At 31.9% G+C, this 13,591-nt stretch overlaps 1 protein-coding gene across 1 annotated transcript in view; it reads right to left on the reverse strand.

The window, feature by feature from the left end:
- Positions 1 to 13,591, reverse strand: part of MIPOL1 (mirror-image polydactyly 1) — a 289,171-nt gene that overhangs the window by 196,241 nt on the left and 79,339 nt on the right. The window contains exons 5-6 of the mRNA XM_006152366.3: positions 11,752 to 11,887; positions 10,331 to 10,436 (exon numbers count right to left, since the gene is read on the reverse strand). Coding sequence (XP_006152428.1) covers positions 10,331 to 10,436; positions 11,752 to 11,887 — 242 coding nt within the window. The remainder of the gene's footprint in view (positions 1 to 10,330; positions 10,437 to 11,751; positions 11,888 to 13,591) is intronic.

Genomic DNA, 13,591 nt, shown 5'->3' on the forward strand with positions numbered 1-13,591 from the left:
GCAGATTTAATGCTTACACTGTCAGTATAAGTAAGCTAAGCAAATTACGTAACCACTGAATTATTTGTTAAAATGTACTAAGATAGATAGATAGTTAAATAGATAGACAGAAAGAAAGGTAGACTTAAAAACACAAGACTTAGAAACTAAGGAGTTCTTTTGGCTAAAACCCAATATTGGCTTTATTTCAGTTTAATTGGAAGAGGATCTCAAATTCATCTTCTCCATGAGATATCAGGAACCTGGATTTCTCTTTGTACCAAAGGTTAATAAGAAATGTGTCTGCAAAAGTCAAACAGCATTAAATACCAAAAACTGATTATTATTCTACAGGAGTTGTTCTGTCATTCATAATCTCTCCATGCTCCAACCTTCCACAGCTAATCTTTAATGGATGACATGCAAGAAAGAAAAATAACTAACATATAAAGCAGAGGCTCTAAAGTGAGCTTCTAAGAAATAAAAAAAAGGCTTTAAAAGAAATAATAAATATTTTAATTCACAAAAATAATTCATAATAAAACTATTTACATAAATACACTTTTATGTAAAATTTAAACATCTGTATACTGTAAATGTAACAGAATAAAAATTAGAGACATAAAACATTAGACAATGCCTATTGAGACAGCTTATTGGAAAAAGGTTTAATTGAACAAGTTATTTTTAAAAGTTATAAATATCACTGACATAAGAACAAATTAGTAGATGCAAATTAGATCATACAATACTAATTTCATTGTTAAATTCAATTTAAAAAAACAAATTTTGAAATGTCTATGGCTATATCACTTATTTAAAGTGAGAAGACTTACCTGAAGGACAAAGATTTGATGTTTCTGCTGTACTTTTCTAAAATATCTCCAGTATTTGAAGGTTACACATGCTAACGATTTCCAAATTATATTATCCACATATATAATGCAATGAGACAAAAAACTCTTTTAAAAACCCTTCAATAGTTACAATGAGATAAATTTTTCCCTGTGTTAACACAAAGGAAGTGAGCTAGTCATTTCAGTTTTACCTAAAACTAAGTAAGATCTACTTATCACACATTTTCCCTTTAAAATGTGGAGATTAAGGTTTTTTTTTCTGTTTTTTTTTTTTTTTTTTTTTTTTTTTTTTCTAACTATCTAAATAAAGTTTAAAAATCTGGAAAGTTAAAAACTGGGCATAAAATGGGATAAAAAATTCTTGATAAACTATTTTTTAAAGAAAAGAGGTTTAAATTGATTCATTGTTTAAAAAACATACATAAAGAACTGCTGAATAGCTTTTTATAACTATGGGATAGTTATTTATGTAACTAGTATGGGCTAGTTATTTATGTAATTACATAACTATCCCTTGTTCAGAATGCTTGATACCAGAAGTATTTCAGATTTCGTTTTGTTTTGTTTTCAGATTTTGGAATAATTGTATATACATAATGAGCTATCTTGGGGACAGAACTCAAATTTAAACACAGAATTCATTTACTTTTTATATATACCTTATATACATACCATAATTTTATATATATATTTTTTGTAACACAGCATTCTGACTGCAATCCATCATGTGAGGTAAAAAGTGGAATTTTCCACTTGTAGTATAATGTCCACATGAAAGGTTATGGATTTTGGGATACTTGTATATCAGATTTTTTTTGCATTAGGTAAGTTCAGCCTATGTTAGGAATACTCTGATCACGTTCTTTATTAGATGAAAAGTCTTGAGAGTACAAGATGGTGGCATTATCGCGTTTTCCTCATAGTTACCATTTATCGAAAGCACTTCATAAACATTATCTCATTTAAACATCATAGCAACCTATAGTAGGTTTTAATCAAGGCTTAACGAGTCTGTCATTATACATGATAAGTGGTAAAACAATTAGAACAGAGGTCTGAATCCAAAGTCTGACCATTTAACCACTATATGATATACTATCACTGAGAAGAATTGCAGGCAAAAAGAAATGTCTTAAAGTCTCAAATTTGCCTTATGTGCTAACATGTACTCAATGACTAACATTTTGCCTAGGACAAAAGGCCCTTAATAAGTATTTCTTGTTTGATTTATAAAGAAATTAACCTATTTTTCAGAAACATGTAAATGCCTAATAAACAGTATAAATGGTAATGATAGGGTGATATAAGAAATGGAGAAAGTAAAAAGGTCAGTCATCTGAGATTTTACTATGTTACAACGCACAGCTCAGTTTTAAACTCTCATAAGATCACATTAGAGGGAACCAGCAGTTAGCGTAATGGCTATGTCTCTGGACTCCCACGTAGTCGACCGCGGTTCGTGTCCCGGACCCGGTGGCTTAAAACTCACGCCGGGCGCGTGTGCGTGTGTGCCTAAGATCCCGAGAGGAGAATGGAGGAGAAAGGATTGTGGTGTGATCATCCCCCCTGGGGGGTGATTTCTCGCTTTCTGTCTCTATGTCTCTCTCTCTCTCTGTCTGGCGAGCACACGCGCCCTATAGCAAAAACCTCTGCAAAAAAAAAAAAAATCACATTAGAATGACAGAATTCATATTATATATATATAAAAAGAGGGAAACAAAACAGACAAAGCTAAATAACAGTCTACATGAAGGTCTATAATAATTTTAGCATTAAAGCCAAACTTCTTTGTATCTCCTTTCTTTTATTTTGGATTTACATTTAGAAAAATGTATTAGTGTTATTTAAAAATATACACACTCGTGCACTCATGCACCCACACACATGTATAAACAGCAATCTTCATTATTACATGATCCTTGGTTTACAATGTTTTCCATCCATTTTTCAGTTTATTTCATTTTTTAAAATCTATTAATAGTAACCATTCATTTTAATTTTCAATTTTTATAACTTATTTTTTGCTATAGGGTTTGTGTGTTTACCACAGAAAGAGAGAAAAAGAGAAGGTGAGAAAGGATCCCTCAGAGGGGATGGCTACACAAAAATCCTTTCTCTTCTATTCTATCAGGATTTTGAGAGTGTGCACACACACACACCAGGCATATTTTCCAAGCTGCTGGGTCAGGGCCTTGAACTATTTAGTTGTCCATTTGGGATTCAGCTGCCTTAACCATTATGCCACCTGGCTGGCCTTAAACCATACATTTTCAATTAAAAGCTAAATAGGAGAAAATGTCTTTTTTATAACTTTTGGCAATAATGACATTATCAGAGGGTTAAGAATTTCATGAAGGTTAAATTAATCAATAATACTAATATTAGCTACAACTCATTGAGAACAGTAGTCCCCCCATATCTATGGTTTTGCTTTCCTTGGTTTCAGTTATCCATGGTCAAGAGTGATTTGATCATAGGTAAGTGCAATATAGTAAGATATTTTGAGAGAAACCGACCATATTCTCATAAATTTTATTACGGTATACTGTTATAATCATTCTATTTACTATTCGTTATCATTGCAAATCTGTTACTGAATCTGCTTTATCAATGAAACCTTATCACAGGAACACATGTACCGAAAAAAACTACAGTATAATAGGATTTGGTACTATCTGTGGTTTCAGGAATTTACTGGGGGTTGTGGAATGTAGCTCTAAAAATATGGGGGAACTGGTCTACTATCTATATAGCAGGTGGTTTTATATATTATCTAATCCTTACGATTATCTAGTAAATTAGTTAGGACTCACATCTTATACAGGAGAACATACGCCTGGGAAGGCTAAGTAACTTGCCCCAAAGTATAGAGTCAACATTAAGTATCAAAGCTGTGATTTGAACCTGGGTCAGTCTGACTACAAGGCTTTTAACAGAGAACTGGGCACCTTTTGTTTCATCCTGTTTTACAGAGAACTACGCATCTTTCACTGTGATTTTTAACTATACTAGTTTCTTTTGTTTTTTGAGATATTTTTGCTACAGGGTATGTGTACTTATTGGAGAGAGAGAGAGAGACAGAAAGTGAGAAATCACCCCCCACCCCCACCCTGGGAGGATGGTCATGCTGCAATCCCTTCTCCTCCATTCTCCTCTTGGTATTTTGGGCACATAGGCACTCACGCCTGGCATGTGTTTCACGCCGCTAGGTCTGGAACTCGAATTGCAGTCGACCTTGCGAGATTCCAGCACCTCAACCACGCCACCTACTGGCCCCAGATTGTACTAGATTCTTATCCTTGACAAACATTCCTGAGAAGACAAGCTGGACTAATATATATACATTAGTTACATCATGCATATAAAGATATAAAAGTACATATGAGGGAAATTTGAAAGACTATTAAAAAAGACACAGTTAAAATGGGAAAACTGGATCACTCCATTATATGGTTTTCATAAAACTTTGACTTATATGATCTTCATGTTTTACATTGATCATAAGAATTACTATTATTTTTTAATGATTTATTTTTAGTTATTATTTATTTATTACTATTCTTCAATTTAACCAGAGAAAAACAGAGAGAGAGAGAGAGAGAGTGAGAAAGCAAGACACCTGGTCCAGGACTTGAACTGTGGTTGACCATGTGGGAGACCAGTTTCTGAACCACCACATCATCCACTGGCCTCCTAATTAGGTTATTTAAATAATGGAGTGTAAGTAACTTTTAAAAAACAATCACATCTTCTAAATGTAATATTTACTTTTTCTTATACTAAATCTAATACATGTTCATCATATAAAACCTGAGAAGAGCAGAAACTTACTGTTTCACTGAAACAATAGCTTCACTTAAAATCAGCCAAATTTTCCTTTCATTTTGTACAATATGCATGTATATATATATATATATATATGTGTGTGTGTGTGTGTGTGTGTGTGTATATATATGTATATAGATCTCTTAACAATATTATGAATGCAGTATTTGCCCTTCTTTTATATAACCTTGAGTTATAAAGATTTTTCTCATATCAAATATTCATTATAGTAAGATATTTTGAGAGAAACCGACCATATTCTCATAAATTTTATTACGGTATACTGTTATAATCATTCTATTTACTATTCGTTATCATTGCAAATCTGTTACTGAATCTGCTTTATCAATGAAACCTTATCACAGGAACACATGTACCGAAAAAAACTACAGTATAATAGGATTTGGTACTATCTGTGGTTTCAGGAATTTACTGGGGGTTGTGGAATGTAGCTCTAAAAATATGGGGGAACTGGTCTACTATCTATATAGCAGGTGGTTTTATATATTATCTAATCCTTACGATTATCTAGTAAATTAGTTAGGACTCACATCTTATACAGGAGAACATACGCCTGGGAAGGCTAAGTAACTTGCCCCAAAGTATAGAGTCAACATTAAGTATCAAAGCTGTGATTTGAACCTGGGTCAGTCTGACTACAAGGCTTTTAACAGAGAACTGGGCACCTTTTGTTTCATCCTGTTTTACAGAGAACTACGCATCTTTCACTGTGATTTTTAACTATACTAGTTTCTTTTGTTTTTTGAGATATTTTTGCTACAGGGTATGTGTACTTATTGGAGAGAGAGAGAGAGACAGAAAGTGAGAAATCACCCCCCACCCCCACCCTGGGAGGATGGTCATGCTGCAATCCCTTCTCCTCCATTCTCCTCTTGGTATTTTGTGCACATAGCGACCTTGCGAGATTCCAGCACCTCAACCACGCCACCTACTGGCCCCAGATTGTACTAGATTCTTATCCTTGACAAACATTCCTGAGAAGACAAGCTGGACTAATATATATACATTAGTTACATCATGCATATAAAGATATAAAAGTACATATGAGGGAAATTTGAAAGACTATTAAAAAAGACACAGTTAAAATGGGAAAACTGGATCACTCCATTATATGGTTTTCATAAAACTTTGACTTATATGATCTTCATGTTTTACATTGATCATAAGAATTACTATTATTTTTTAATGATTTATTTTTAGTTATTATTTATTTATTACTATTCTTCAATTTAACCAGAGAAAAACAGAGAGAGAGAGAGAGAGAGTGAGAAAGCAAGACACCTGGTCCAGGACTTGAACTGTGGTTGACCATGTGGGAGACCAGTTTCTGAACCACCACATCATCCACTGGCCTCCTAATTAGGTTATTTAAATAATGGAGTGTAAGTAACTTTTAAAAAACAATCACATCTTCTAAATGTAATATTTACTTTTTCTTATACTAAATCTAATACATGTTCATCATATAAAACCTGAGAAGAGCAGAAACTTACTGTTTCACTGAAACAATAGCTTCACTTAAAATCAGCCAAATTTTCCTTTCATTTTGTACTTCTCCCATGTATATATATATATATATATATATGTGTGTGTGTGTGTGTGTGTGTGTGTATATATATGTATATAGATCTCTTAACAATATTATGAATGCAGTATTTGCCCTTCTTTTATATAACCTTGAGTTATAAAGATTTTTCTCATATCAAATATTCATCAGCAAGTTTTAAATTACTACACAGTCTTACAGCACAACTGTACCATAATATATTTTAAAATTCTCTTATTGTTTGTTTTTAATTGTTTTGCTATCATAAGGAATACTAAATAAATAACCTTATATAAAAATCTTTTATTTTATGTACTCTAAGGAAATGCTTACCCTAAGGAAATAGCAGGCATTTCTGTTAGGCAAATGCCCATTTTTTCCTTTAAATACCTCATATCTTAACTAATAATTTATTTTTAAAAACTATAGACATATATTTTTATATCCTATTTGCTATTTATAATCCCTAATCAGATTTTTTACAAATATTTTTTCTAATGTGAAATAGTTTGATTTTTTAAATATAATAATACATATGTGTTCATCTTTTAATATACCAAATGCATTTTTTATTTTTAATATAAAAATGAGCAACAATAGAAACAAATGTCCATGCTTATATGGATTATTTGTTCTTCATTATTACAAGAAACAAGAAAAGTATAATCTTATATTATTCCTCTTTTTATGAACATACTGACATGGATGTTCTTTTTGTTCTGTCTTGCTTTTCTGTAGTACTTCCTCCTGATCAGATAGATGATAAGCTTATTTAAGAACGTATATATAATGAGAAAATATAAAAAAGTTCAAGAGTCCACATAGGGTCAGTTACTGAATTTTTTGTAGTTTCAAACCAAAAGATTTTTTTTAAGCAAGTCACTACTTTTTTACTTTTGATATAATAATTCTTCCTAATGCTACAAGTAAATGCCTTACTTTGCATTTTAAAATAAGGGAAAAGTGAAAAACTAAAAAAAAAAAATCAAAGCTATATTTAGAAAATTTACACTTTAAAATAACTTTGGAGGATTTCTCATTTCATGCCATTTTTGTAACCAAGAGATTGTATAGATCTCTTTTAACTAGATTACTTTCTTTCAGAGAAAGAAGTATACAGTACTGTTGTTTTCACCAATTTAAGAAGCCATGAAAATAAACTAGCCACTTTCAAACATTTACCAAAACAATATTTTGTTATTAATGAAAAGTATATGATTAATCTGAATAAAAGTAATTATTCTTTCCATTTTATGCCATGCATAATTCGAACTATTCAATGGAAACTCTTATATACCAATAAATATTTAAAGTATGTGATTACTATATCATAAAAATGTTAAAAAGTAAATGTTATTGGCCTTTTTTGTTTGTCTATTTTGTAAAAGCTTATTCATTTATTTCTTCCACAAACAAGACAGAAAGAAACAGAAAGAGACAGCATCCCCAGCAAGACCCTGTTGCTGTAACCCTCCCCAGCTCTCCTTCAGCCCCAAATCATGGCACATGCATGTCCAGCACACTCATAGAGGTCTTTGGACTTGAACCAGGCACTTTCCCAAGTGGAACTGCAATGCAGAGCATTGCATTTTACCACTGCACCACCATCTGACCCCAGGAGTAAATGTCATTGTTTAATGAGTTTCCCCCTCCAACAGATAAATGGGTTATGCAGATATATGAACTCACGGTTGCCAGTACTATGAAGGCCCAAATCTTACTAAATTCTTCCATAAAACATACGCAAAGTTATTTTACCAACACTTCAAAACAAAATTACTTCTTTTAAAACACTGTTACAGCACCTAGGATGCATATTTGATTATAAAAAGCCAAGAAATTTCCAAATTGTTCTAAACTTATATTCTAAATACAAATTTTGAAATATATTTTAAATATGTCATTTTAACATACTATTAAGTTTTCTTAAAAATATCACTCTCACATTTCTTCATTAAAATAGAAACAAAAATTTTAAGACTGCTTATAACATTAATTGAAAGGCAACCATTGGGTATTCTGCTGGAATATTTACTTATGGTCATCTTGGTTATATCTTCATAGTGATGTTTAGTTCTATTTTCCACAGTATTAATATTCTGAAGACAAGCTATACTAGTTAACCATATCTCAGACCTAAAATACCAGAATGATTTTATGTGTAGAATCGGGTTAAGTAGCTTTCAGACTAATCAAAATATGACTGTTTCTTAAAGTCATTAATTTTGATTTTTCACCAATTTAAGAAGCCATGAAAATAAACTAGCCACTTTCAAACATTTACCAAAACAATATTTTGTTATTAATGAAAAGTATATGATTAATCTGAATAAAAGTAATTATTCTTTCCATTTTATGCCATGCATAATTCGAACTATTCAATGGAAACTCTTATATACCAATAAATATTTAAAGTATGTGATTACTATATCATAAAAATGTTAAAAAGTAAATGTTATTGGCCTTTTTTGTTTGTCTATTTTGTAAAAGCTTATTCATTTATTTCTTCCACAAACAAGACAGAAAGAAACAGAAAGAGACAGCATCCCCAGCAAGACCCTGTTGCTGTAACCCTCCCCAGCTCTCCTTCAGCCCCAAATCATGGCACATGCATGTCCAGCACACTCATAGAGGTCTTTGGACTTGAACCAGGCACTTTCCCAAGTGGAACTGCAATGCAGAGCATTGCATTTTACCACTGCACCACCATCTGACCCCAGGAGTAAATGTCATTGTTTAATGAGTTTCCCCCTCCAACAGATAAATGGGTTATGCAGATATATGAACTCACGGTTGCCAGTACTATGAAGGCCCAAATCTTACTAAATTCTTCCATAAAACATACGCAAAGTTATTTTACCAACACTTCAAAACAAAATTACTTCTTTTAAAACACTGTTACAGCACCTAGGATGCATATTTGATTATAAAAAGCCAAGAAATTTCCAAATTGTTCTAAACTTATATTCTAAATACAAATTTTGAAATATATTTTAAATATGTCATTTTAACATACTATTAAGTTTTCTTAAAAATATCACTCTCACATTTCTTCATTAAAATAGAAACAAAAATTTTAAGACTGCTTATAACATTAATTGAAAGGCAACCATTGGGTATTCTGCTGGAATATTTACTTATGGTCATCTTGGTTATATCTTCATAGTGATGTTTAGTTCTATTTTCCACAGTATTAATATTCTGAAGACAAGCTATACTAGTTAACCATATCTCAGACCTAAAATACCAGAATGATTTTATGTGTAGAATCGGGTTAAGTAGCTTTCAGACTAATCAAAATATGACTGTTTCTTAAAGTCATTAATTTTGATAAAAAAAAAATGCTAAAATGTGTTCTCTCTAAAATGCCTACAAATCTCACTATTCTATGTAATCACCTTTTTATTATCTTAAAATGCTAAACCTGTGAGAGGAAGAGAATCAAAGTGGCATAACGAAATGAAGATTATAGGTTATTAAGAATCTTTTAATCATATTAATCATCTGTAATCACATTACAGATATGTTACAAAAATTACTCCTTGCAAAGATGTAAGAGTTAAAATAGAACCCAAAATATATTTATGGCAGTCATTTATTATCTCTGGCAACCCTTCACTTCAATCTAAAGGAAAACATTATCTGCATTATCAAACGAAAACTTATTAATTGCACAGGTTTCCATTGGTAATGAATATAGGACTATCTTCATACAAAGAGAAGTATTTCCTCTCAACAAGCTAAAACAATAAGTGGTATTTGAACTGCTGGTTGAAAGGTAGAGGCACTGGTAATCATTATTTCCCCTTGTTTGTTCAGGCCCTTCCAACAAAACAAACAACCTTTTTGTGATTGGATTGACATGGTGTTAACAATGCATTTAATGCCCAAATCAGTATGAATACAGGTAAAGCTCTCACTAATACCAGTACCAGGATGTTAAAGCCACCTATTTTCTAAGAAGCCAAAAGAAAAAAAAAAAAAAGACAGAGGTTCCCCTCCTTTGGCAAATAAGCCAGTATGCTAGAATTCACCAAGACACATCATATAATAAACTTTAGTGTGATTCTTAAGGCCATATGTTAATACTCTTCTACTATACCTGCTGTCTTTTCAGCAATTCTAGCTTCTGTTGCTTTCTCTTGGAGTTCCAGCTTCAGTTTTAGTTTCCTCTGTTCTTTATCTTCTTTAGTCAGTTTTTCTTGAAGCTAAAACATATTGAAAAAAAAATGAAGATTATTATCTGACAGATATCTTGCACGAATATAATTAATTTCTATGTAAACTTTTGCTTTTCCTGAACCCATATAAATTATATTTAATTTCCTAAATCCATAACTCCAGAAAAAAAATGTAAGGTTGTAAGATATTTTATAAAGTAATGATATAAAATTATAAATCATTCTAATATACACTTAATTGATGTGTATGTAGGCAAGTAAAAGAGAGAGAATATGATTATGAAAAATAAATACTTTGATCATATCCATTCTTTTGTCTTAAAGAAAAAGATTTGTAAGGGACTCTCCAAATAAGATAATGGATATCACAGCTTTAGAGTTTTTCTCAGTAATTCCAATATTTTAAAATAAAATTAATTAAGATAATAATCTTAATATCTGATACAAATCTCCTTTTCAGAATCCTACCCCATCATATTCCATTTAAATTGGTACTGGCACCTGATTCATGAGTGGCATATAAAAAATAATTGCTAAATGAAAGTGCAGAAAATATCTCATGCTTTCATATGAATCCCTCCAATTTGTTTTTAATTCCTCCCTAGGCTTTTGTCATTTGTCTTTTGTCATTTATTTTTCTTCAGACATGACCAACATTGCTAACATCATGCTTCAGTTTGATTAGGTCAAACAAGTAGATATTAAAAATAAGAAAAGTACATAGATGTTAAAAAAGAAAAGAAGGCAAAAAAAAGAATGTTATTTAATAGTATTCTTTAATGGTCACGGAATTATAGAATAAAAGTCAGAAAACAAGATAAAACATGACATAACAAATTGGATTGAGGGAAATACTGCACCTAAGGTAAGATAAATTACATTATTGCAAAGCTTTCCTACTTTAATATTTAATTACATATATTATTGAGGTGAAATACACTAATGAAAAAAGAAAAAAAGTAAAAAAGTATCATGAAACAACCAGTGCATAATACTTCTCATCCTCCATAATGCTAAAGTTTTACTATAATACAATTTGAATGAGTTCTTCTTCTGTTTTGTTTTGAAAGGACAGGTACTTACCTACACTAAGTATCAGCAGTTTATAAAAAAAGGCAGTGATAATACAGCCCACAAAGGCAGGAAAATAACAAAATGAAACTTTTGCATAGCCAGTCCTTAACTCAATTATTCCTTGATGGCAAGGTATGGCAACAACATAAAGCTACTGTTAAAGGATTAAAGTACACAATAAAACTGAATTATGATGGGCAATAAAGCAAATTTAGAAGGTCAACAGCTAAAAGCATACTGTAGAATTATCAGACTTTCCATATTATACCTTTTTATTGCCTGCTCTGAGAATATCCAACTCTTTTAGAAGAAATGCTATTGTCTTCTCTTTATTTAAGTCTGAAGTAGCTTCACATGAAATAATATATTCATAATGCAGTTCATTATTTCTATGTTCCAAAATGCTGTAATAAAGAAAACTATTAAACCATATATACATAGGATTTCTATTATATATGATCTATAAATTGTACACTTCAAATATGAAAGTTTTTTTATTTTCCCCCTTTTGGGTACATGCACTTGCCAAAGAGAGAGATGCAAAGTGAGAAATCACCCGCCAAGCGTGGGTTGCCACACCACAATCTCTTCTCCTCCAGTTTCTGCCTGAGAATTTTGGGCACTCACGCATATATGTCCAGAGTGATTTTTAAGCCACCAGGTCAAACCATGGTCAGCCATGTGGGAGTCTAGCACTTTAACCACTACGTCACTTGTGGGCCCTCAAGGAGACAAATTTAATTTCAGCAATAAATATATAAAGGTATTTAATTTTGAGCATTTTATGCACCGTTTAGAAAATACAATGAATGAACAAGAAAAAAATACATCAATCTCACAGAGAAATGCCAATCTATTTACTGAACAAGAGAGTTAAATTTGTATGAGGCATTTAGTAACATCTAAGACACTCATGGTTCAGTATCCTTAAAGAATTCAGGACTTAAAGGCTGTGAATATTAACTTAATTTGTACCATTGTGCAAGATTCTAGATACAACCCTCAGTTTTCTGAAAATGAGAAAAATAATCAGATAATTGTTTTCAAAATTTGGTTGAAAGGTTATCATATTTTCCTTATCAAATTCATACTATTAAAAATGAAAACCTGGGCCTGCAGGTGGCATGGTAGTTAAGTCACTGAATCCAACATGTCTGACTGTGTAGTTCAAGTCTTAGACTTGATGGCTTGTTAAACACACAGATACATGTGCATGCATGCCTAATATCTTCAAAGAAGAATGGAAGAGATGGAGAAAGGATTGCTGTGTAGCCATTCCCTTTCAGGGGTGATTTCTTACTTTCCCTCTCTGTCGCTCTCTGGAGAGCGCATGCACCTTATGACAAAATCGAAAAAAAAAAAAATAGAAAGTTAAAGCTATTTCTATAACATTAAAAAAAAATTATCCATATATTTCTTGGGGGTAAATGGGAGAACATGAGAGAGAGATTTCCTATGAGTCCTTATGCCACATTTCACCCCAGCCTCAGCCAGCCTAGATCACAGGCATGTTGTGTGTCTGGCATACACAGGGAGATCTCGGGATGTGAACCCAGGACTCTCCCATGTGGCCTCAGGATTGCAGAGTACTGTATTACAGCTGTGCCACCACAGCTGGCCTATTCTTGTTAACATTTAAATAAATATTCCTTGATATTTTGTATGCTATTCAAGAACAGTATCAACTCAAAAGTAAGCACTGTAAAGGAAAAGGAGGTGGGCTATTTTTTGAAGTATTACATTTGTAAGCACAGGTAAGTCTTGGAGTCACTATGAAGAAATCAAGCAGTGAGACCTGAGATAGTCATGCAGTTCTACTTACCATGTACCTCTCCTGCTGCAATTTACTAAACGTTTCATAATCTGGTTTTAGCTCAATATCAACTACTTATTGTCCCCATGAGGTTATAAAAATGTTTATCCCTACTTCATTCCTGTGTGCCTCTATCTCCCCAAATGTACTTTTAATCTGTAACTCAAGAAGAATCTAACCAATTGCTAATGAACAGAAATATACAAATATACCTGCTTCATGTATGTGGTAATATTAATATATATATATATATATATATATATATATATATATATATATATATATATATATATAT

The sequence above is a fragment of the Tupaia chinensis genome, unplaced genomic scaffold (assembly GCF_000334495.1).
Source record: "Tupaia chinensis unplaced genomic scaffold, TupChi_1.0 Scaffold000350_1, whole genome shotgun sequence".
Classification (NCBI taxonomy): domain Eukaryota; kingdom Metazoa; phylum Chordata; class Mammalia; order Scandentia; family Tupaiidae; genus Tupaia; species Tupaia belangeri.